The 24,224-nt window shown below is 47.4% G+C and overlaps 1 protein-coding gene across 3 annotated transcripts in view; it reads right to left on the bottom strand.

Moving 5' to 3' along the window:
* Nucleotides 1-1,249: 1,249 nt before the first annotated feature.
* Nucleotides 1,250-24,224, bottom strand: part of GABRA3 (gamma-aminobutyric acid type A receptor subunit alpha3) — a 156,300-nt gene continuing 133,325 nt past the window's right edge. For all 3 annotated transcript variants that reach the window (XM_054040638.1, XM_054040637.1, XM_054040639.1), the window contains 4 exons: nt 22,200-22,343; nt 19,712-19,864; nt 14,789-15,000; nt 1,250-4,572 (listed from right to left, as the gene is read on the bottom strand). In XM_054040638.1, the coding sequence (XP_053896613.1) occupies nt 4,240-4,572; nt 14,789-15,000; nt 19,712-19,864; nt 22,200-22,343 (842 nt within the window). In that variant the 3' untranslated portion in view covers nt 1,250-4,239. The remainder of the gene's footprint in view (nt 4,573-14,788; nt 15,001-19,711; nt 19,865-22,199; nt 22,344-24,224) is intronic.

The raw sequence follows: 24,224 nt of genomic DNA on the forward strand, positions 1-24,224 counted from the left end.
AGTTGGATAGCCATTCACAGTCTTTGTTTAATCCTGATCTGATGGTGTCAAATTTGCAAATGAACTGGAGCTCAGCAGTTTCTCTTTGGAGTCTGGTCCTGAAGTTTTTTTGCTGTAAGATGGCAACCTTTACATCTGCTATTGTGTGATATCTCAGGAATGGCAATATACAAAAACCTGTAGGAGAACACTTCAACCTCCCTGGCCACACAATAGCAGATGTAAAGGTTGCCATCTTACAGCAAAAAAACTTCAGGACCAGACTCCAAAGAGAAACTGCTGAGCTCCAGTTCATTTGCAAATTTGACACCATCAGATCAGGATTAAACAAAGACTGTGAATGGCTATCCAACTACAGAAACAGTTTCTCCTCCCTTGGTGTTCACACCTCAACTGCTAGCAGAGCACCTCACCCTCCCTGATTGAACTAACCTCGTTATCTCCACACTGATATATACCTGCCTCTGGAGATTTCCATTACTTGCATCTGAAGAAGTGAGGTTCTTACCCACGAAAGCTTATGCTCCCAGTACTTCTGTTAGTCTCAAAGGTGCCACAGGACCCTCTGTCGCCCCAGAGTGAGAAAACAAGGGGTTGAAAGGCTTCATGCTAGATATGGGCATGAAACACACTCTGAAGGCTAAGGGTGAGACAGATGAGAACATCCATGTTGAATGAGAGTTTCCAAAAATCACCTTAAGAAAACACTCACTCAGAGAAACATCAACCAAGGCCTCTCCCATCTCTTACCTTGCCTAAGGCTTGGGCCTGGCCCAAATGTGGATAGAAGAGTTCCAAGGAATAGCCAGGCTGTGGCCCTGATAACTCAGTAGGCAGCACACTTCCCTGCGTGTCAGTTTGGAATCAGTGTCCCAGTTAGGGGTAGGGGAGGTGAGGGATCACCCTACTGCTGGCCGCGGCATTTTTCAGAAGCCGTGTAGGGGCTAATGAGAGCTGCTGGCAGTTTTCAGTTGGTTTAACCTAGATGTTTGCTTTATAAATAATTTAGCAAGAGTTATAATAAACAGACATCAAAGAACATTTCCAGGAAGCAGGACTGTCAGCAGCAAGAACACGCCTAGTGAGACATTGGACAAAGGGATCTGTGCTTCCCATGGTGGAGCGGCTGAAGGGGATGAATGCGCATATCCAGTTGGACCACGTTGCTTATCACTGCTGAGGTCATTGTGACATTGCAGGGCCCATGTTTAAGTTTGCATTCGATAGAATACCTTTTGTAAACACCTGATATTCTTTAGTTACCATTTTATTGCATTTGCTTTCATAGAGTTTCTATTTCACTCACTTAGCTTGACTATGATCGCACATGACTATTTTATGACATTCACTTTGTCTTGGCTAGTTAAGAAAATGACCTGGAAATACTTTCCAAAACACCCAACTGACCCTTGGCAAAGGGCTGCCCCCTGGTGGCCATGAAAGAGGCTGTCAGCAGTTAGCCCTTGTGGTGTTAGTCGCAGAGTTTGGGGCAGAGATAATGTTAGCTCCAGGGGTGTTAAAATAGCAGTGCTTGGAATACTTAATGGTGTCAGTGCCCCGGGGGTTAGAGTAGCCTGTTTGCCATAGGGCTGGCTTTAGTGGTATATGGTAATTTAGAGAAAGGGTGTTTGTGACAGCAATGGTGTGACAGTGGTGTCAGAGTAGAGGAGGTTGCAAAAGCTGTGGGGTTAGCCCCTACATCCTGGCAAATTCCAAAACTGGAAGGCCCTCTGCAGCCTCCCTGGTGTATCCTAGTTATCGTCACCTTTTCATTGTTTGTCATTGATGTAAAGTGATACAGCTGCTGTACCCCACCCCAGTGTCACTTCCTGCAGCGGCAGGTAAGGCGAGCCTTTGCTGGGAGCTGAGTCAGCTCTCTGGTATGACAGGCATTAAGGAAATATCACATTCGTTCGGGGTCTGTGTGCTCCTCACTCACCCCTGAGCGGAAGGGAGCACAAGCCTGTGGATGTCAGATTATCCCACATCTGTCTACTGTGGGGTTCTTGCACCTTTCTCTGGGGCTGGGAACAGTCAGAGACAGGATAGTGCAGCAGATGGAGCATGGGTTTGATCTAGTCTGACCACTCCTAGGCTCCTGTCCCAGTGGCTGTGAGAGGACAGCCAGTGCAATGCTGCCATTGAGTCAGTGGAGGGATAAGAAGCTGTGGGAGCATGTCTGTGTAATAAGAGCTCATCCACATGAGTAACAGTTGCACAGTCTAGTCCTAAATTCCCTGTGCTTCCCTGCTCTGATCCTGCAGTCCCCATGAATATTGCAGGAGGGCATGTACTGTTCTTAATAATCAATTAAGCCTTTGCCCACCAAGGGTGAAATTGATCCCTGAGGGCCAGAACCAGGCCAATGCACCATTTAAGTCCCACTGGTGTTAGTGCCCTGCATAGGTGTCTATTTCACCTGAAATGCACATGGGTGTACACAGAAAGGAGGCCACATGATGCTCGCAGGCAGCGAGCCGGGCTGCCAGCAGCCTCCTCGCAGAAGCCACATGACTGCATGGGGGCAGATGAAGGTGACACCAAAGAATCACTGGCTGGGGGCAGGAGAGTGTACCAGATGCAGCATGTAATTCCCGACATCTGGGCAGTGTCCCCGTATGTCCAGACTAGTGGGAAAGGGGACGGGAGGAGGAAAGGACAGCTGGGATCCCAGCATATTGGCACAACTGTTGGGAAAGGTGTGGCTGACCCTGGCTGGTGGGAGGGGGTAAGAGGCTCTCTCAAAGGGAGCAGCCTGGGGATTCAGGTCTGGTTCTGACCTCGCTGGCCAAACTCCATTGGCTTCAATAGAGTCCTTCCTGATTTACACTCGTCACAACTCCTTGTAGCCCCTGCCCCCAAGTCAGGATCTCCTCTCCCTCTTGTAAGGAGAGAGTCTTATTCTTTCATAGCCAAGGGCCAACATTGCCACTGCACTAGGGCTCCACCTTATCAGAGCAAAGATGCTTCCTGGGCCGGGCTCCAGTGGGACTGCACATCTTGGTGCCATGCTGCTGCTAACACTAAGGCCCTGTCCAGTTCCAGACACCTCCCTTGTCATGTTTCACCCTTAGACGGAGAGGTCTGTAAAAGCTTGTAGCTTGTGGCAGGAGAAAGGATGATTTTGGAGGAATGGGAGTGGGGAGGGGAAAAGTTAATGAAGAGGAGGAGGAGGCAAGGAGATTGGAACAATAGGAAAAAAATAAAGCCACCCATCAGCCCACACATTCCCTTCCAGCTTATAACTTTCCAAGGATTTGGAAACCTCTCCTCAGCTTCTGGTGCTCCTCACCGAGGTCAATCACTGATTCACCCTGAGGACACTTATGTGTCTCTCTGTCTAATGGAAAGCACCATATGAAGTGTCCACTGGAGGCACGAATAACTAATGTTCTGCTTGTTTTCACTCCATTAGGAGAGGGTGGTAGAACTGCAGTGGAAGAGAATACTCTGACAGGGTGCTCAGTTCTGCCCAGAGAGAGGGAAGGAGGATGGAAGGCAGATGGTTGGGCAAAGATGGAGAATTGGCAGCCCTGAAGATGTCTACATGACACTGCAGCCAGTTACATGACAGCTACGGCCTCACCCATTGCGTTCAAACATGAAAGCTGCATGTGGCAACTGACTATGGTAACACAGAGGTTGCCTTGCAGTGGAGGCTATGCAGCTCCCTCAACAGCTCACAAACCAGTCGCTGCTCTAAGAATAAAGCTACTGCAAAGAATAACACAGTAAGTCAGCCCAACTGGCAGGATGTCCACAGAGGTCATTGCATCCTTGAAGGCCCTATGCTTCCATGAGTCTCTAAGCAATAGTGATCCACAAAACCAGGGCAGTCTATCATAGGGTGGGAGTGAGGTTGAAAAACACACCAGCCGGCCTCAGTAAAGCTTAGCATGGAATGAAAACAGCATGCAAGCAGCTTTCATTTCACAGGGAGTCGAGGGGGAGAGACATGGGCGGGGTGAGGGGGGGGACAGGACATCAGACCCATGATGTTAGAGGCACACATTTTTTTCTAATCCTTTTTTATCATCAACAGCAAAAAATAAACTAAAATAAACCAAAAAGGAGTTAAATAAATATCACAGTTTTGTTTACATTAAAAATGTTCTAATATAATCAAAATAGGTCAAATTAATATTATTAATAATAATAAATCAAACAAAGAAGAAGAAGAAAGCCCCGGAGAATTCCTGCCTGGATGGCATTCACAGATGGAAGGTTTGTGTGGCTGCGTTATTGTTTGGGGATCATGCCCTTGATGGCCGATTCCCGGTTTACATACGTGGCCCAGTAGACAAGGTTGAAAATGGCGAAGAGGACGGGAAAGACAATGCGCGACATCTTGTCCACCTTGCTGACGCTGTTGTAGGTCTTCTTGCTTTCCGGGGGCTTCTCCTCCACGCGGGGGCCTTTGGGAGGCATGGTGGCAGTAGCGGTGGCAGTGGCGGCAGCACTCTTGGAGATGGTGGGCAGGCCAGGATCCTTGGCGATGTTGAGGGCGTACGTTGTGCCCACAATGTTGTAGGTGTTGTTGGCTTTCTTGGCCAGTGCCACCGGCTCTTTTTTCTAGGGAAGGGGGAAAATCTGTATCAGACCATGTAAAAGTGTAAGGAGAACATTCCCCCTCTCAGCTGGCAGCTGTGTGGGTGGCAGCTGTACTATGACCCAAAGGAAAAGACGGTGGGGGGAGAAGACTAGTGTTCAGAAGCCTCATCATCCCTGCTCTACTTGGACTGCTGAAGATGGGGAAGATAGCGTTCTGGATTCTCCTCTTGCTTACACCAGTTGGAAACAGGAGTCACCCCCTAGAAGTACAGCACACAGTGCCTAGCACTATGGGGTCATGGGACTCCTACATGCTACTGCGATACAAATAACCACCCAAGGTCAGGTGCTCAGTACAGTGGTATCCCCTTAGCAATGTTCCAGTGGCACAACGGACAGATAGCCAACATGCTGGCTCTGCTCGAATCCCTCCCTCTTCCATGTATGTAAAACCAGCACCTGACGCTACGGGGAGGCACTTTTGTCTCCACCTCATCTGGGCTGAATCTTGCTCTGGCACATGTAAGGAGTCACACGGTAACCGTGGTGTATGTGGGAGGAGAATCAGACCCAATGAGCTCAGAGTCCTGGGAAAGAGCTCGAACAAACTATCTACCCCTGCTTCCTGGCTCATGTTGTGGTGAGGAGCATCACTGATACGGATTAGGGGTTGCCATGTATTTGTATTTGTCCGGTGGGACAAAGTGAATTACCTTGAGATACCGGGCTATATCATCGTGACCTTTGTGTCTCCATGTCAGGATTCCTGTAACCATGCATGATGACACTTGATCGTGGTGCCATGATGCAACACCACGTGCTGCCTCCATGCCTCAAGGGCAGGTCATCCACCTTTTGCACTGCTGTGCTGCACAGTATGATGTCATGAGGATCCAAATACGTCCAAGGGACCTTTTAAAGTGCCTCATGAGCTAGGCTGGCAGGATGAAGGACAGACCCTGGCAATCAGGCTGGCCCATGGATTTTGGGATGGTGGGCATGGCAGTCCCAGCACTGAGGGAAGTTTCCATCTCACCCTCCTGTCTACGGAGTGCTGCACCTTCCCCACACATATCCCCTCTTACCAGTCATGAGGCTTATATGACAACCAAACTGCTAGCAGAGTGAGCTGATGGGAAGGGAACTTTCTGCAGCACGTGAAGAAGCTAAATTGGCTGTGGGTTAGTCACGCTGCATGAAATAGAGATGCAAAATGGACAACGTTAATGGCAGGTGGATGGCAGGCTCAGGTTTACCAATGGTGGAAATGGAGTGTGTGTGTGTGTGATGGGGGGGATTTGGGCTAGGAAAGGGGATAAAGAGGAGATTCGATGTCTCGAGGATGAGACCAGACCCAGCGAAGGAAATCTGGTACGTATTACACAAACTGACCTCATTCATGTAATGAAAAGCCCAGGGAGACTCCGACAGATCGCCCATACATCCCACTCTACGCTCATTGCAGCTGCCACAGAGCAGATCCAGGTGCCAGAAGTGCAAGATGTGGCATCCTAGGGATTTATGCTCACAATGACACATAGGTGCAATGAGTGTTTGCAGCCTTAATGTGGACAACAGTTGCTAGCAGCAACTGCTTTACGAAGGGGAAAGCATTTCACAGATGTGCCTGCTATACCATGTAGGCAGCACTGCCGAACATTCTCTGGCTATGGCTGGAACAGACCAGCCGGAGCTGCTAGGACAACAGCCTGGGAGGCAAGAGCCACAAGAGAGGCACTAACCCACTGCATAATCCCAGATCAAACCATTCTACTTGTTGTGACTCAGACACACCCGGCATGAAGGTCTGTAAAAGCAGAAACATCATTGCAATCCCTATGCTGCACCAGTGCTGAATAAACAGCCTGCCCAGTGGGAAGCCTGTAGGATTCTATTCAGCCCCAGCCTCCAGCCTGGTGAATTCGTATCAATCACTATCTTTAGGTCTGGAGGGAGGGCTATCAGGCGATGGGAGCCCAATTCATCCCCCGTGTCCTCCATTAACTTCACTAGATTTCCACCAGGGACACAGCTGACTCTCTCACTGTATATCCCTGTCAAACATGGACATAATCGCCAGAGTGCTGACTGAATAATGTGATGCCATCAGAGCTTTGAACATCACATTACATCACCCACCTTTTCCAAGCGCCTGGCCTTTGAAGTGCCTGTCAGCAGAGCTGGCCCACCTCTTCATTGTGCATAGCACTAATACAAACTTAATTCCTTTTTTGGTTCACAAATTGTTCACTGAGCCAACCCGGCTTATCACCTGGATGTTTTTTCTACTTCCTTTGACTGCTCACCACCCATTGTCCATGATTTGTCAGCTAAGTTCCTGCTCATAGGCTGGATGACTGCAACTTTTAAAACGGAAGGAGCCTCAACAAACCCACTGCACTATCTGCTATGAATGTTCAAGATAAATATTAACCTTTGCTAAAGTCTGTGAAACCTTCAGGATACCTGGGTATTTCCAGGAAGATGCTGCCAACTTCAAAAAACATGTCAACAACAAATATTAAGACCACAAGCATCAAAGCGAACCTGACTCAGTGATTGTATTTGCAAAGGTTTTTTTCCCCAATTGCTTGTGCTCCGAAGGCGGTACGGTCCAGCCAATCAAGCCCCTGCACTCCCATATGTACCTGGCTATGGCCATTAACCCTGCGTCTCCCTCTCCTGCGAAGGGAAGATTCAGCAGTGTTCTTGCAATCTCCCGTACTAAAATGTGTCATTAATCACATAGGGTGAAATAAAGCTCCAGTGGCTGGGTTTTGTGAAGATCACTTAGCAGAGGCTGGGATAGGCCACCCCAGAACAGCAACACAGTCCTTTTCTAGCCGCTCTTCAATCTGTAGACTGCAATGGCAGCAACTGCTCTTCTGCAACCCCTAGACAGGGTGGTAGGGCATGGTCCATACCCAAAGCTCCTCTGCATGCAAATTTAGTTGCAGGCACCCTCCTGCAGTACCTGGGGCATAGAGACTCCCCCACCTGTCTACTCTTTCTGCAGCCTCACAGTGCTGCTGAAGCACAGGTGAATTTTACCCCTGTTACCTCAGGAAAATTTGACAGTCCACAATGCATGTTCAGTGGGATGCTACAGGCAGCAGCTGATCATTCTTTAAACCCGTATCCAATCAATACATTAAGTGATGGCAGTTCCAATAATAACTCCTGCAATTGCACAAATAGAACTGCAAGTGACAAAGTGCAAAGACTGACAAAACTAATGATCAGGCCATGATTGTAGTATTTTATTGAGAAGGTGGTAAGGATTGCTATTATCTTCAGTGGTTAACTGAGCAACTGATTAATGATCAATTAATTTGATCAGAGCCATGATTAATTGTACATCCTCAAAGAAGGTGAGTTGTATGAGCATGTTGCTAGCCATCAAGAGATACATAAAGGTTTGGAAATGTTTTACCATTTAAACACTACATATACTGTGATTACTTCTTATTGTAGCTACAGGGTGTAGCAAGATTATTAATACGTAATAATGGATTGAAAGAATGATCAATTACTGCTTGCAGAATTCTACTGAAAGTGCACTGTGTTTTATTTTATTGTTAATCAGCCATGTTACTGACTGGAGATGAATGAGAGACTGCAACTGACATGACATTTCTCAGCCTGGACAGTGTTTCCCTCCAAGAGGTGACCTTGCCAGCCTGGCGTAAGCATGTGAAAAGTTGCTTGGCATCTTTTACTCCTGGCACTCGCTATAATGAAGACATTGTAGCTAGTGAACTCACTCACTGAAGTGAGTGCCTTCCCGTTGGCTTCAATGGGCTTTGGATCAGGCCCTTAAGCCCTAAGGAAGGCAGGAAGTGCAGGAATGCTTGAAGCCTAATAGCCTTTGACTTTCAACTGCTTGGGAATGTGGAGTGTGATGACGCTTAGAGCGGTAAGGCTGTGCACACATTGTAATGAGTTTCCGAGGGTACCCTGGTAACCGAGGCTCAGAAGCTCAAGAAATCAGATTCTTGAGAGATTGGCACACATGGTCTGTCCTTAGGTTCCCTGGGCTGTGTCTTATATAGTTGATGATTCGCGCAAGATTTCAACAAGGAAAAACATGTTTATTACAATCAGATACAAACCAGTCCTCTGACCTCCCGGCGTGTTTATTTGTGTGAGATTCCCTTTGCTAGGGAAATAGAAAGGAAAAGTGGAAAATCAAAAAGAGCAGAAAAACAACCCAGGTCCTTTAAAACCAGTACAGGTCTCACCATTGGGAGAGAATGTGCCGTCACCCTCCATCATTCATCACAAAGCTGACTTTACACACTGCATTCCTAATGGAGGAAATGCCGGGAAAGCTAGCGTGACAAGACATACATTTCTAGCGCATTATAGACCTCTCATCACATCATGTTCTTGAGACAAGCTTCCCTCCTCCCCCTGCCGTACACACACACACACTGGTTGGCAATGAGATTTTTGCTGAATCTGATTCTGTCTATATATAGCTGAGCCTTCTCCTTTGAGAGACAAAAGCCATGACCCTGGAGAGGTGGGTTTCATCCCCCACTCTGCCATTGACTTTCACTTACCTTTTCTGTGTCCCAGTTTCCCAGTCAGATAGTGATACCTACCTACCTCATAGAGGGCTGGGAGGATTAGTTCACTGCCATTTGTAAAGCACATTTGGATCTTGGGCTGTGCTAAAGAAATGCAAAGGATCTGTCTTCTGCCATTATTTATAGATAGGGTATTTGTATGTTGTAGAACATGGTTTGATTGCTCCCTGAAACATTTTCAGTTCAGGAAATTTTCAATCTTGGGTTTGGAAGGGCACAGTGGACTCTACTGCTTCAGCTATCTAGTGGGAAAAGTGTTGGAGGAGGGGCTACAGAGTTGGCATGAGGACTGGATCAGAAGGGAAAGTGTTTTCTGAAACAGTGGCTGGTGTGTTTCGAATGATAGGGCTCGCACACACTGGAGACTGGATCCCATACAATGAGGGTGTTGAATGTAGCACAGACAGGTGGCCAGGTAGCAAGTGCTGAACAGGACAGGGAGCACAGAGAAATGCAACCTTGCATTAATGAGAATGACGCATGGCCACCAAGGGACTCCTGCCTATTAGCAAAAATGTAGCTAAGCACCTCATTCGTATGATGAGGATCATATTTATGCCCATGTGGCCTCTGACATGCTTATTCTTCATTGTCATCCATCCCACTCTTTCTTCACCCTGCATACCTGTAGGGGAGCAGATAGACCAGGGGCCTCCAGCTTGCTTTTGCTCAAGGCAGAAGGCTTTGTTCAGTGCTTAACCCCACTCGTGCCCATGTGTAGCCTTTCCTTTTGTTTGTGCTGGTTGGAGCGCAAAACCTTTGCAGGATCAAGGCCCGAAAGCAGGCAGGGCTGAGAGAAGGATGCAGCTAACCAGCTGGAGAAGGGAGAAGGAGGAGGCATGGCCAAGGAACTGCAAGTAGGCTATATCAATGGGCCTTTGAAGTGAAACCAATTTTAGGGCTAAAAGGAGCCAACGGGCAACACTGACTACCCAAGGTACAGGATAATGGAGACCTGGGTCTGCGGACAGCAAGTAGGTATGGGTGAGAGAGCTCAGCAAGCTCTTGTTTGCTCTCGGGGGGATGGGGAGAAGCAGCTAGTAGAGATGGGCCCGAGCCATTAAGTTTGGATCTGGTGCATAACTTTCTCAAGGTTTGACAGTGATCCGATTGGGGATTTGGTACCAGTCCATCTCCTCTGGTGAGGGTGAGAACAAAATGAATGCACTGCGTACAGTAACAAAGGGGAAAGAAGAAACCATTCCCATATAAACCGTTTTCAATATTTGAGTTTGCAGACTTGCTTTATGTGATGTTCACTGGTGAGCAGATGAGGCACACAAATTCCGCGTCATTCACTCACTCACTCACACACTGTTCATACTGTTGTTCTCACAAACACAAGGGAGGGAACAAAGATCAGAGACTGAGTGAAAGAGTTTTGCTTATTTTTTGGGAATGTTCTTTGGTGACATTCACCCAGAGAAGACAGGTGCCTGAGAGAAGGAGAAGAAGCTGCCTGAGCTCAACCTCACAAGTGATTAGAACCATGGCCTGAGGACCAGATGAGAAAGGAGAGATATCCTCTCGCTGCCTGACATGGGACTTTACACTGCTGCGTTTCCAGGTGTCTGGTTGCAGCTACTCCAATTGGGAGCTGTTTTGCTCCCAGACGTTCAGGTGAGTGCAGAGCAGGCAAGGAGAAAGAACTAAGTGGTGACGCTTGTACAGACAATGATGCCATTGCAGGGAAGTGGCAGGTAGACAGGCCCAGAGGACGATCCCCTGAAGATGCCCCACCCTCAGGGAGGGACACTGTTTCTGGGTGGCACAATCATTGGCAATTTTTATTCTCACAAGTTTGGCGGCCTTTCCAGAGTCTGGTGACAAAAGCCCATTAGAAGTGATCTCTCTGGATGCCAGTTGCAAAGATCACCATAAAGGTGGCCTGCATAGATTCCGGCAATGACAATCTCACTGCAGTTGGTCCCTTGGGATTACAGTGTGGTCAGAATCCTCTCTAAGGCAGCCAATCTAGCCATGAGTAGTGGGGAATCCCCTCAGATGTGGCACCTCCCTTCAGAGGCTGCATCACCAGAGTCCAGTAGCAACACTCCCCTTAGATGCAAGCCATCTCCTTTCCAGCGACGAGGCTCTCTCACCACAGAGGCAGTCCCTCCAGGTTCCATTTGGGGGGACCTCCTTAGTGGGACCACTCTGGGGATTCCAGCGGCGAAGTGGATTGTCATGAAACCATTCATCTTTCATGGGCACCTCAGCCTTTTCTCCTCTCTGATTTATTGCTGCATTCCAGCACACCACTGGAGATTGCTCTTCAAAATTGATCCCCTGCCCTCAAACAAAATAATGTCACTGGGCACTAGAGACCATTCTCCAGTTTGATCTATACCCCCAGGTCCGTGGCAGCAGCTCTAACCTTGTGAAATAGAGCTATTGCAAGAAATTCTTTGATCCAACAGGGCGCAGCACACCCCCTCCTTCTTAGGAAGCAACTAGCGATGGTGAGACACAAAAGGCTTATCGGAGCTTTGGTTCCAAGAAGCATTAGTCAAACCATATCAGGATCTGGGCTGGGGCTGGGTGATTTTCTCATGAGATCTGTGGTGCTTTCTGATTTTGCTTGGATGTGAATTGCAAATAATGCAGCATTTTGGCATTTCCTAGCTAGGGCCCAACACAGATACCCTGTAGCTGGGCTGTAAATTACTGGACAGATGAAGGGTGAGGAAAAGGGGAAATAACACACCAGCAGAATGCACCACAATTTGCCTGGTCCTCTAGACCTTTGGTGCCTGTAGTGAGAGGGCAGATGTCCAGGTGGGGGAGGTCAGCAAGTTAGCAGATTCTACCGAAGTCCTGAAAAAGCAGGATGACTCCATGAAGTCAAGACACCCAGTCACTCTAATTGATGGGTTGTGTGGGAGAAGTTGCTGCTGGCTGTGCCATAGATAAAGAGAGGATTTTAGCCTCAAGGGCTTTTAATCTGGCCCCTTTCACGAGTGCTAATAGTTACATCTTTTTCTTCTTCTTCTCCCTCATCAGGGGCTGGGGGACTGGGTAAGCATCCACTACCTTCATTGGGCCGAGGCAGCTCTAGGGTTCACTTGCTTACCATCGTCTTTGGCACAATCCACCCACTGCTTCCTCAGCTTTCCTTCGGGTCTCTTTCCTATCCCCACTCTTGACATCCTGCCTTCACCAGGTCCTCTTCATTCATCTTCTGTATGAGACCAAATTAGCAAAGTCAAGCTTCCTGGAGTCTGTCAGCTACATCAAGGACTCTGACTTCCACCCTAAAGCTTTCATTTCACAACCTGTCTCTTTGTGTAACTCCTTTTATTGTGCAAAGGCATCTTATGGTAAACACCTATAGGCATTGAACCTGCTGCCTCTTTACTGCCCAGGCTTCTGCACCATACAGCACTGTGGGTGCATCATTGATCTAGACAACTGGGCTTTTAGTAATAATCACAAGGGTGAATAACAAACCCTCTGGTTTCAGGGACAGCTTTCCAAAGACCAGAGCTCAGCTTGGGCATATCACTTGGGTATATCACTGTTAGTTCTACTGCTGGTACAAATACTTCTAACATTGCCAACATCCAGTCTTAAGCCAGTAGGGTGTTTTTGTTTTTTGTGGGTTTTTTTTTCCAGATTCAACCACCTAACTTGTCATTTGTTTCAAGATCAGCTCATTGAAGGCTGAAACTGAGCCAGCGAGGAATCATCATAACACTTTGCCTGGAAACATGTCAGCAGGATAGAAAAGCAGAACAAATATGGCGATGTAGCTAATTCCCAAGCCCCATGAGCCCACTACTCTTCCTGGAGTGCTCTTTTAATAGTTGGTGTTAGACATGGTGGGAAAAAGAATAGAACATACGTTGGAGATGGAAGGAATCTGGTCAGCTTTCCTGATCTGACCAGAAGTGGGTGAAGCTCATAAGGATGGATAAGCACCAGGTAGGTAAGCACCCAAAAATGTTTATCTGACCGTCTTGAGCTGCAAATTTCACAGGAAAGGTTCCCCTTGGAAGATTTTGGGTACTTCACGTATCTGCACTGCATTACTGCAAGGACAAGATTTTTCATAGTATCTTCGTGCTATTTTAGCACCTCTGATTCAAAGAGAGCAACTCAGAAATAAAGGAGTTTTTTTTAAAAAAAAAAGTTAACTGAAGTTTTTTTTTTTTTTAATTTAACTTCTGGAGTCATTTGAGCTGAGTTTGGTTTAAGTGGTGGGTGAAGGGCCATATCTGTCCTTATTTTATCCACTCTGTTCTGCCCATTCCTAAATATGACCCAACCAATTGAGGTCCGACAGATCTGATCCGACAGCCACTGACGTCAATTGGAGTCATTCAATTGACTTCACTGGGTCTTTAATCTTTATGGGCCAAATTCAGCCCTATCGTGTGAGGTTGATCTCAATGGCGTTGCACCTGCTTCCATCAGGTCTCAATTGGCCTTACAGAACCACTCTGCTAGGCCATCTCTTTTGAAGTGCAGACTCAACCTGTAGCATCACACTGATGTAAAGAAGATCCAAGGACCCAGAAGAGGCAGGGAATCAACATTAGAGGTAACGAGGGCTGGGCTTGCTATGGCAGGGCTGATATTGGCTCTAGTTCTTTAATCTGCCCCCCATTTGCATGTTGCCCCCCTCTTTGACCTTGTTTGCAATGCTGCTGCTCAGTCAAAATCAAAGGACTGAACTACTGAATTCCCTCTCCCCAGATCTTCTTTCAGTGATGCAAGATATTTGCACACGGTCCCTCAACAGTTCCGAGCAGCACATCATGCAAAAAAAAAAAAAAAGTGCTCCAGAACCAAGAACAAGGACAAAGCTGATTTTGAAATTGATTCAATAAATATAAACAAGGGAGCAGCGTGCAACAAGCAATTCCTCTAAGCAGCCCCAATTAGATCAGCATGGAGGGAGGAGGGTGTCAACGAAGGCCAGCGATGGCTGCCACAAAGGAAGCTGTCAGAGAAGCTGATCCGAAGCCAGAAGAGAAAACCTGGGTGATACCCATTTATTTTCTGCCAGTTGCCACTTCGGATCACTCTCTGCCCCCCCCAGTGTAGCCATCTGCCAATGGCTGAGGGTAACACAGAGCACCTGTTAAAATCACCCTCCCTCTGATATGCCTGCTCTGCACTGGGGGGAAAGCATGGGGCATCCACCGTGACAGGTGGTGAGGGAGCAAGAAGCGTGAGGCTGGCGGCTTCTCTTCTTCAATGGGGCCAGCATCCCACCAAGCACCTGGCTTTGGGACTTTATGCTCACGCATCAGGGCAGCAACATGGCGCAAAATGCAGCAGGCAGTGAGCAAAGGAAGAGAGAAATTGAACCACACAGAGACGTGCACAGATGCAACCAGAGAGAGACAGACACACTTACATGAGTGCACACACGCACAGAGAGAGGAACAGATGGAGACATGAGTGTTGTAGGGATTTTTTCCCAGCTAACGATAAAGACAATGTATTGCACCAGCCCTTTCTCCTTCCACCCCCAAGAACCGCTCCAGTCAAGACCTGAATTGATGACCCCAGTGAATAGCATCCAGCCTACCGGAATGTGCCGGGCTGCACGTTACCCACTCCTGGTCCCAATGCAGCTCTCTCGTGGGACGTTTCTTTGCCCTCCCGTGCTCCCTGGCCTTGCCTACAGGACTCACCTTCATCTCCTGGGCCTCCAGCACCTTCTTGCCATCCCAGGCCCAGCTCCGCTTGGTGAAGTAGTTGACAGTAGCAAACTCGATCAGCGCAGAAAACACAAAGGCGTAACAGACGGCTATGAACCAATCCATGGCCGTCGCGTACGCCACTTTCGGTAAGGAGTTTCTGGCGCTGATGCTCAGTGTGGTCATGGTGAGAACGGTGGTGACACCTGCGGGAACAAAGCAGGAGAGGACAGTGCTGTCAAAACATGCAACCATGTTTGTGTGCCTGGTCAATGAGCTCTCTCTTCCCACTCTCTCTTTGACCTCCCAGGAAGAGATGCCATCACACCCATGGACCAAATGCACCAAAGGTGCAGGTAGGGCCAGTCCCATTGATTTCACTGGGCCTGTGCCCACTTACCTCAGCAATGAGTTTGGCCAGATGCGGGATTCAGGAGGCCTGAGTTCCATTCCTGGGTCTGCTACTGGCCTTCTGGGTGACCTTGGGTACGTCACTTCACCTCTCTGTGCCTCAGTTTCCCCTCACATCTCTTGTCTACTTAGGATGGCAAACTTTACGAGGCAGGGCTAATCTCACTATGTGTTTGTACAGAGTCTAGTACACTGGTGCTTCTGGTTGCTACCATATAAAACAGCAAACAGTGGTAGAAGTGGTAAGGTGCAGCCAGACAGGCAGATCTAACTGGACATTTGTGAAGGAGCTGCTATTAGGACATTTAAAATTGTGTTTTGAGGAGTATTTAATACCTATCTGTCTGTGCTCCCCTCCTTAATTCCTCCCACAAGAAAATAACTAACACTTAAGACTTATACAATCTTTTCCATCTGCTGACCTCAAAGAACCTTACAAAGGTGGGTGAACACAATTAACCCTATTTTACAGATGGGGAAACCGAGGCACGGAGTGGTGACGTGTATTGCCCAGATCACACAGAAAGTCTCTGGCAGAGCTCGGAATAGAGTCCAGGTATCTGGACTTACAGGCTGGAGCTCTCACCACTGGACCACGCTATCAAGAATTTTTGCAATTATTCATTGCGAAATGGCCTTTTAAACAAATGACATTCTTCATGAAAAATTGTTAACAGTGTCAAAGCTTTTCAATTCATGTGAAACTCGTGTCTTTTTCAAGTTCAATACAGCAACCTGTATTTCTTTTGTGGACACAGAATATCTCAGAAGTATCCCTAGCATACCATACCACTTCAACACGACAAATAAATATATGTTTATCTGGTAAGGTGGGGTGGAGTTTAGTGACCGGCCTGGAGAGTGGGCTTCTCTCCACAGCATGCAAGTTAGACGTGGTTGGGAATTTGTCAATGAAACTTTTTTTTTCCCATCAGAAAACACTGATTCATTGAAACCGACACTGTTCCTGAGAAAGGCTGTGTTCCAATAGATTTTTGGACTCAAAAATTAGTTTTTAAAAAAGTTTTGAAATTGTCAGAAGATTTCATTTTGATGTTTCTGAAATGAAAAGCTCTGGTTTTCCGGTTCAAAACAAGATTTCATTTTGAAATGTAAGCCATTTATAGTTTTTACAAAATGGCAAAAGTGAAATGAAATGTTTCAAAATTATTGAAACCTGAACCGAAAGGCTTTTTGCCTTTTCAGTTTACAAAGATTTTCTAGATTTTGACTTTGTCCTGATTCAGGATGGGTTTTTTTTATTTTTAGATCTTGAAACTTTTTATGGGACAGGAAAAAACATTTCCCATCCAGCTCTAATACAAGACTCCCCCATAGCTCCCTGCCCATCTGCCTCAAGCATGATCTGCAAAGAGGAACTCTGAAGGGATGTGTCTCCATGGTATGTTCAGTTTTGGCCTCCCTGCTTAGACTGCAAATACGGGTGCCAGCTCTGGGGCACCCTGCCCCTGAGCAACTGGACTGAGATCAACCAATTCATTTCACACAGGCCAGCACACATGGAGATCTGGACCAGCAACCTGAAAGTGAAAGACTCCGTATCCTATTATCCATTCTCAGAGCCTCCAGCTTCCCATACATGTGCATTACCAGGAAATTAAACAGCTTTCCCTACTTCACTTTTCTGATATCACTCACCCGGGGAGGAAATTTCTACATTTCAAAGTTTTCTTTGCTTTGGATCTTATAAATGGACCCACTTTTCTTTTCTTTTCGTTTCTTTTCGTTTCTTTTCGTTTCTTTTCTTTCAATTGCCAGACATTCACTATTTAATGTTTTTATCAAGAACATTATTGAAATCCTTCATCTATTAGAAACCTGGTGCGAGGCAAATGAACAAGGTCAAAAACTTGGTTGAAAGGGTTTCTGCTATTACTGACTGTGACAATAGTTACTGTCTTCCCCACACCTCACACAATCTAAGGTTGCTATCACCTGCCATCATAGGTAGAAGATTAAAATATCATGGGGGACGGAGGGGCTGGGTCCAGCTCTATCCCAGCCCAGTGCACAGGGATCCAGAGGGGTGGGGAGTGGGATGCTGGAGTGCAGGCCTGCCCCGAACTCACCCAAGCAGAGATGGCTCCACTCCTGTCCCATGGGGCTGGACTCAGGGGATGGAGAGTGAGCCCTCCCACCCTGCATTCATCCTGGCTCCATCCTGTCCCATGGTCTGGGCCCAGGGATTGGAGAACGAGCCTGAGCAGCGGCGGCTCCATTCTGACCTTTGGTGATGGCCTGGGCCAAGCTCCTGCTCCGGCCAGTTGGTTCTCACCACTAGGGGAAGGCTCAAGGCGCCCCCTGCACATGGCATGCATCGGGACTGTGACTGCAGAGATGGGCATGTGCACGGGGGCAGCCAGGCAGCTGGTGAGATGGTGAGGTGGATAGATTTTGGGGGGCTGAGCCCCCTCTAGCTCTAGCAGACTGCCACCTACACCTGTCATGCTTAAATGGAGCCCTCTCTAATACCAGCAATGTTGTAGAGGGAATGAGGAGACCCTGGTCTCAGGCCTTGGCAAGTAAGTGAAGGAGGAATTCATTTTAAAATAGTTTGTTAATATATTTGTAACTCTGGCCCGACCTTCTGCCTCTGACAGCGAAGTGAAAAGATATTGTGTAAAGAAACCAAAATAATTACAAACAATTTAAGGCTCAGTCCTATTGACTCAGAACCAGGGATCAGCACATGCACAGGTCGGACCAGTAGCGTAATCTGCAGTACGAGCTGTGTATGCAGACCCATAGCCCTCTTCCCCATTGACACCTGTTACATCCCGCAGCCAGTTCTGTGTAACTGGCTTATCAGTATCAGGATTCTTGTTATTATTCAGGAGAGCTGATCAGGAATTTGTCGACAGATAGTTTTTTGCTGAAGAATACTGATACTTTGAAACCCAAACTGTTTCTGTGAAACAGGGTCAGTTTCGATGAATGCACTGACTTGAAAAATTTGGGGGGGAAAAGTGTCAATATTGTCGAAATGGAAAATTTCAGTTTTTGTGTTGAAAATCTTTTCATTGTTAAAATAGGGAAAAGGTCAGAAGCGAAACAAAACATTTTGAAATTATCAAAACAAAACATTTTGACTGACCCAAATTGATTTTTTTAAACATTTTTGGTTCATGAAAATTGTCAATATTCTGAGTTTTCATCCCCATTGGGATGGGAAAACTTTTTGATGTCTTGAAAATCTTCATGGGAGGAGAAAACTGTTTGCTGCCCTGCTCTATTACTCAGCACTGATTTGGCATCACTTGGGGTTTTCTCACTGATTCCAATGGCTGCACTATGGGCTATTCTGAGGAACACAAATGGTGTGTAGGGTGCTGTGGGAAACACAGGGGAAGGAATGGAGCTCACAATCTAAATCAGTCATATTTCCAGTAAAAAACACTCCCCACCAAGCACAGTAAAATCTATTAAATAGCAGAGACAACAGAATGTTCTGTTTACGTGAGGGGCCACTGGACAATCAAATTACATTAATTTCTGCCTGGTTCTGCCAACAGATCAACAACATCCATGATCAGTCTGAGAGCTAACAGTGTTATCCAGGGCACCTGAACTCGGTCCACTGCCTAGAGAAAACCAGCAGCAATGCTGTCTCCAAGTTGCACCTAGGCCTCAGTCCTAACTAGAGGGAACGCAAGGCCGAAGGTAGATTCTGCTAGCATTGTAAACCTTCTCAATGACCTTCCCCACGGAGGGCAGGTTTTAACCTAAGTGCTAACTCCTAGGCTCACGGATTTCAGGTAATGACTGGCTAACTACAGAAGAAAGGCTCCGACACCTGCTCCTTACTCATCCTGACTTCCTTCTTGCTTCTCAGCCATCCTCATCCTGTTCTGAGTTGCCTCCCTCCTTGCCTCTTCTGTTCTCAAGGTGCCTCTTTCCCCCTTGTGTCCCATGTGGCGCATATATATAAGCGGTTAGGCTGATTAGAATCCAGGCCAGCAGTGCTTCGGAGATCAGGATTCTGGTTACTTCAACTTGCTGCTTGCCCGCCAGATAGGCATTAATAAGAAGTTTGAGGAAGGATAAAACCCCCATCACTAACATTACTCCTTAGAAGTTAAAATGAGAGGTGGCAACAGACACAACATATGCCTGTCTATGCCCCGGGGCTGGCATACTTCAGCAGAGGGCAACGGTTCACGTGAATCCAAGGCACCTATTAATAGGTGAGAGAGAACAGACTTCACTGATCCCCAGCACAGCTCAGCAGCCCTGCACACTAAACTGATCCCCAAGCAGAGGGCTAGGGATACTTCGGAGATCCCTGTGTCCACAAAAGAAATACAAGGTTCACAAATGAGACCTTCAGGTAGCACAGGGAGGAGCACCAGACAGATTAGAAGACACTGGCAGGCAGACAGACAGGTGTGGTGCCATTCCCTTCAGTACTATGGTTACCTAAGCAGCCATGGTTGCTCTTCCACTGAAATCCCTCACCCATCAGCATACTGCATGTCAGAAACTCACCGAATACAGTCCGGGCGGGAACAGACTCCCTGTTAAGCCAGAAGGAAACCTGTGATAGGATGACTGTCATAATGCAGGGCAGGTACGTCTGGATCACAAAGTACCCAATCTTCCGCTTGAGGTGAAAGTGCGTGGTCATGACGACATATTCCCCTGGAGGGACAGCAGGTTAGAGCAGAAAGCAGCAGAACAGTTGTTACTTGCCAGGCCTGAACCAATAAATCCTCAGTCCAGATCTCACAGTAGCATTTTTATCCCCAGAGGGCATGAGTCGTGTGAACATCCCGGTCCTGTAGGGCTGTATCACCTGATATTGCAGCATGTGTATAAATTACCATCTGACGTATTATGATACCTCATGATAAAGTAGATCATACCACAATGGCATGAAACTGGTATATATTTGTTGCAATACAAAATTGGGGTCTATGTCACTCTTGTATACAAACATAGAGATTGCTTTGCATGTGGGTAGGTGGACGTTGGTGAGAACTGTCATCAGCCAGAGAAGTGATATAAAGATCCAAGCACTAGAGCCCCTTTCCTCAGGACTTGACAAAATGAAAGCAAACCAACTGAAAACCACTGAGCAACAATCTCCAGTGGCTTTCCCTGCTTCACCCAGCCCAGAAAGAGAGAAGACACACCCCTCCCACCTGCTTCTCTTCTGAACCAGCTTCCACTCAATTTTATACTCCCCCCCTCCCATGCAGCCATGTGATAGGAAGGGCCCAGTAACCCTTTACAGACTGCATCACCTTTACCTTGTCACAGTAGGAGTCTGGTACTCTCTATGGTTTGACAAAAGACGTTATGATCTGTCAATACCCAACTCCTCCCTCGTATCGTTCATTTGGAAGGTCGGGACAGGATGCTGGTTGTTCAAGGGTTGGGGTGTGACCCAGTGAATTATGTCTATTTGCCATCTCTATTTTCCTTCCCCTCCCTCTGCCCCAGTGCTCAGGGTAATGCTGAATCTTTCAGTTTGGCTTCATCACTGCTGGAACACGGTGTTCTTTTGTTTTGACTCTAGCTCTGTTAAGCCATTCTGCATTGGTGTCTTTTGCAGATTTCATACCATTTCAGCCTATTACTTTGTTATTATTTTTACTACAACTTGAGGGCAGAACTAGATCAAATATTATAACATTTAGTTCTCTGGACTCCCCACATGTCCTCAAGGGAGGCGATATGAGCTGTTAAAGACGGATACAATTAACATCAAGTGCAACAGAGAGGAAATATCCTAGAACTACTGGCACACACACACACAGAAGGAGAAAGTTAGAAGAGACACACGTGGGGTAACTGCAGCTCTCTGTACCTGAATTCACAGGGGAAAGGGAGGAGCGGCAGATGGGGAGAGAGAGAGATGATTAGTATTGGTCATTAAACAGAAAACATTTGTTTGGGACACTCTTCTAAAACTGATGTAATATTTGCCGAAGAAAATTCAGTGAAAATCAGAGTGAGCAACATCAGCATGGTGGCCTCTCTTCACCCGTGACATTCTTCTGGGAGACTGGAAGTTCAGCCAATTCAACTGCACCCCCAGGTGATGAGAAGCAGCTGGGCAAGGCGAGAGAGTTACAAAGGCACACGTGGCTGTTAGCTGTCTGAATTGGTTTTCAATGGGAGTGGGCAGAACGACGCCTGTCTGCCAATGGAAGTGAATGGCAGTTGGGCACCTAACTGCCATTTGTGCCTATGAAAACCTCCCCTGACACTTCCTCTCCTGCTCCATTGCCCAACAGAATATGAGCAGGTGTCTCTGCTGCTGCAGATGCTGTGTGGTACCTTATAGTGTGGATATGCTCCATCTACAAATACCCCAGCATAGGGAGATAAGCTCTGCAATGCTGGGGTAGGGTCCTGAAAAAACTGGATATATTCTATCCGCCAGTCTTCCTAGCTAGGCATTTTTATGGCACTCGACACAATGGTACCTGAACACCAGCATCATGTTATGGAGCTCTCCTTCATAGCATGGACATGCTGTGTCCACTCGAACAGCTGAGTGTCACATCAGGTGACCCTGTGCAGCTGGAGATTCCGTCCACCATAACCTAGGAATGTTCCCTCTCCCACCAGCCAGCTTGTTCTTACGGGGTGCTGTGCTGCTTATCCTTCAATACCTCCCTCGGCTCTGTCCAACAACAAGAACACAGCGTGGTGTTAAGGAGTGTTGTGATGCCCATGCATAGCCTGGACTGCTAGAATGGCTCCATCTCCCATCATCCCAGCTTCGATCTAAGGCTACTGTGATGCTGACCATGCTATTCTTGGATATGATCCACTGCTTGCAAGTGTCACTGGAATCACTAGAAGTTCTGCCTTTGACTGAGATACCCCCTGTGGCTCCAGTTTACTTTGCAGACATGATGGACCCAACCACGACAAAAATATACATTCAGTTCACATGGGAACACCCCACCTGACAGCTCACACAGCTCTTATGTCCACTTCCAGCCCCACCTCACTCCAGTACCTGTACTGGATCGGACTGTCTCTGTTCCGACCACATGGCCCAGGAGGTCATACTGATTCAGGCGAGATCCACCTTTGGCCACTTCCACTGATTTATCCTTCCCCAACGTCCAGGAGTAGATCACCTCTGTCTTTGTGTAGGCATCTGCAGAGGAAGAGGAGGAAGGAGGTCATGCTTCTGACCAGCCTAAAACATACCAAAGATTTGGGTCCACATTCAGCCCCGGTGCATCTTCAGAGGAGCCACAGCGAATAATATGGTCAGTTAAGTCTAACCACCAGATGACTTTAGAAACAGTTAATCATATAACCAAAGTCAGGGCTGTCTGTCGGATGTTTAGAGTTTAGGGAGGGGTCGAAGGACACTTTAAGGGGCAGCGCACTCCCCTTTAACGTTCTGGTCTACCTGGCAGTGACTTGTCATTTCTGAACACATTGGAACATGGAGAGCTAGCTGCTTCTCTCTGCTCTAGCATCTGCCTCAGATATCGGTTGGGCTGCGTCAGAAACAGAATCTGGATCTGGCAGGCCTGGGTTTCCCAAATCACAGCTATTCTGCATACAGAAGCTCCTTTGCTCCTAACTCCGTCCATGCTTTTGAAAATTTGCCCCCTTTATTAAATGAGGCCCATGCCACCATACAAATGGCATGGACTTTCTCCTCAAAGAGCTTCTGAGCTTCCTCTCTCTCCTCAGTCCTCTATCTTCCCTCCCCAGGCAGGCAGCTGAGCAATCAACTGGGCTCTACTCTGTCCTCTGCAGTGCTCAGCCTCCATGCCCCTGCTCCATTGGGGCCCTCACTAACACACAGTCACCAGCAGATTGGTCGGGGATAATTAGTCTAATAAGCTGGGGATCTGAGGAGTGCTGGGCTCCAGCCACTGGAGGGGTGTGTGCACTTTCTGCTGAACATTAGGTCATTTCTTACCAGGGTGAGAAGGAAAAGGCAGAGATCGCCTCACACTCACCAGCCTGCAGCTCTTGACACCTGCCATTAAGCTCCCCCCGTGTATGTGAAAAACTGGCTCTTTAGAAAGTTTTCCCTCCCTCATTCTGCTCCCTCCCCCAGTGTTCGGCACTGTGCAAGAACAAATCGGTGCTCCAGCTACCTGCTTGGTTACTGTCTCCATGCACCCCTCCCCTCCGCCAGCCTCCCCATGTGCTCACACACCCCTTCAACCCTTCCACCCCATTCAAAAACATACTCATGTTCACACCATCCCCACCTGCACTCCCCCCTTACACTTGCATGCACAAACACCCCACTCACACTTATACATACTCACATGCTTGCTTTCTCACTATTTCCGACCCCGCAGCATTCAAAAATCATGAGTCAGGCTCCAAAGAACCATGAGATTGTCTTAAAAATCATGAGATTATACACAAAACAATACATTTTGGATTCTTTGCATTTGCCCTCTCGGGCGGGAGTGTTTAGAGAGTCACATTTTCAAGATTTTCACCTCAATCAGGTGGACTGGAAATGGCCTCATTGTAAAAAAAATTATAGCTGGGGTTTTTGCAAAATCACAGGACTCCAGGAGCTGGCACTTGAAGAAAAACACCAAATATCATGAGACTTGCAATATGCTGATAACTCTGGTCTCTTTTAACCTCCCACCTCCTTTCCCCCTGCAGTAAGCCAGCGAGTCCCCCTGGCTCAGCAGGGGAGTTGCTAGCTGTTTCACTGGAGGGTAAAGAGAAGTGGAATCCCATGTACTTCACTGCCACCTGCTCCTCTCCCCCCACTAGGGAAAGAACTTGCAGCTCAAGTCTATCTCAAATCCCTGTCCCCTCAAAAAAGACATCTAATGGGCCTGAGTTCTCCTGGAAGTACTGCAGGGGTGGGAGGAGGTTGTAGACAATGAGGTGCATACCTTCAGATAGCTCCATGGCAGTCTGTGATGCAAGTTCCCTGACATGGGTGTTCAGAACCAGGGACCTTCCCAGCCAGCCAGAGGCCATTAGCTGTACCATAAGGGTCAGATGTCAAGATTCCTGCTTTAATCCACCCCTGACTGCA

Source organism: Malaclemys terrapin, chromosome 9, assembly GCF_027887155.1.
Source record: "Malaclemys terrapin pileata isolate rMalTer1 chromosome 9, rMalTer1.hap1, whole genome shotgun sequence".
In the NCBI taxonomy this organism is placed as follows: Eukaryota; Metazoa; Chordata; order Testudines; family Emydidae; genus Malaclemys; species Malaclemys terrapin.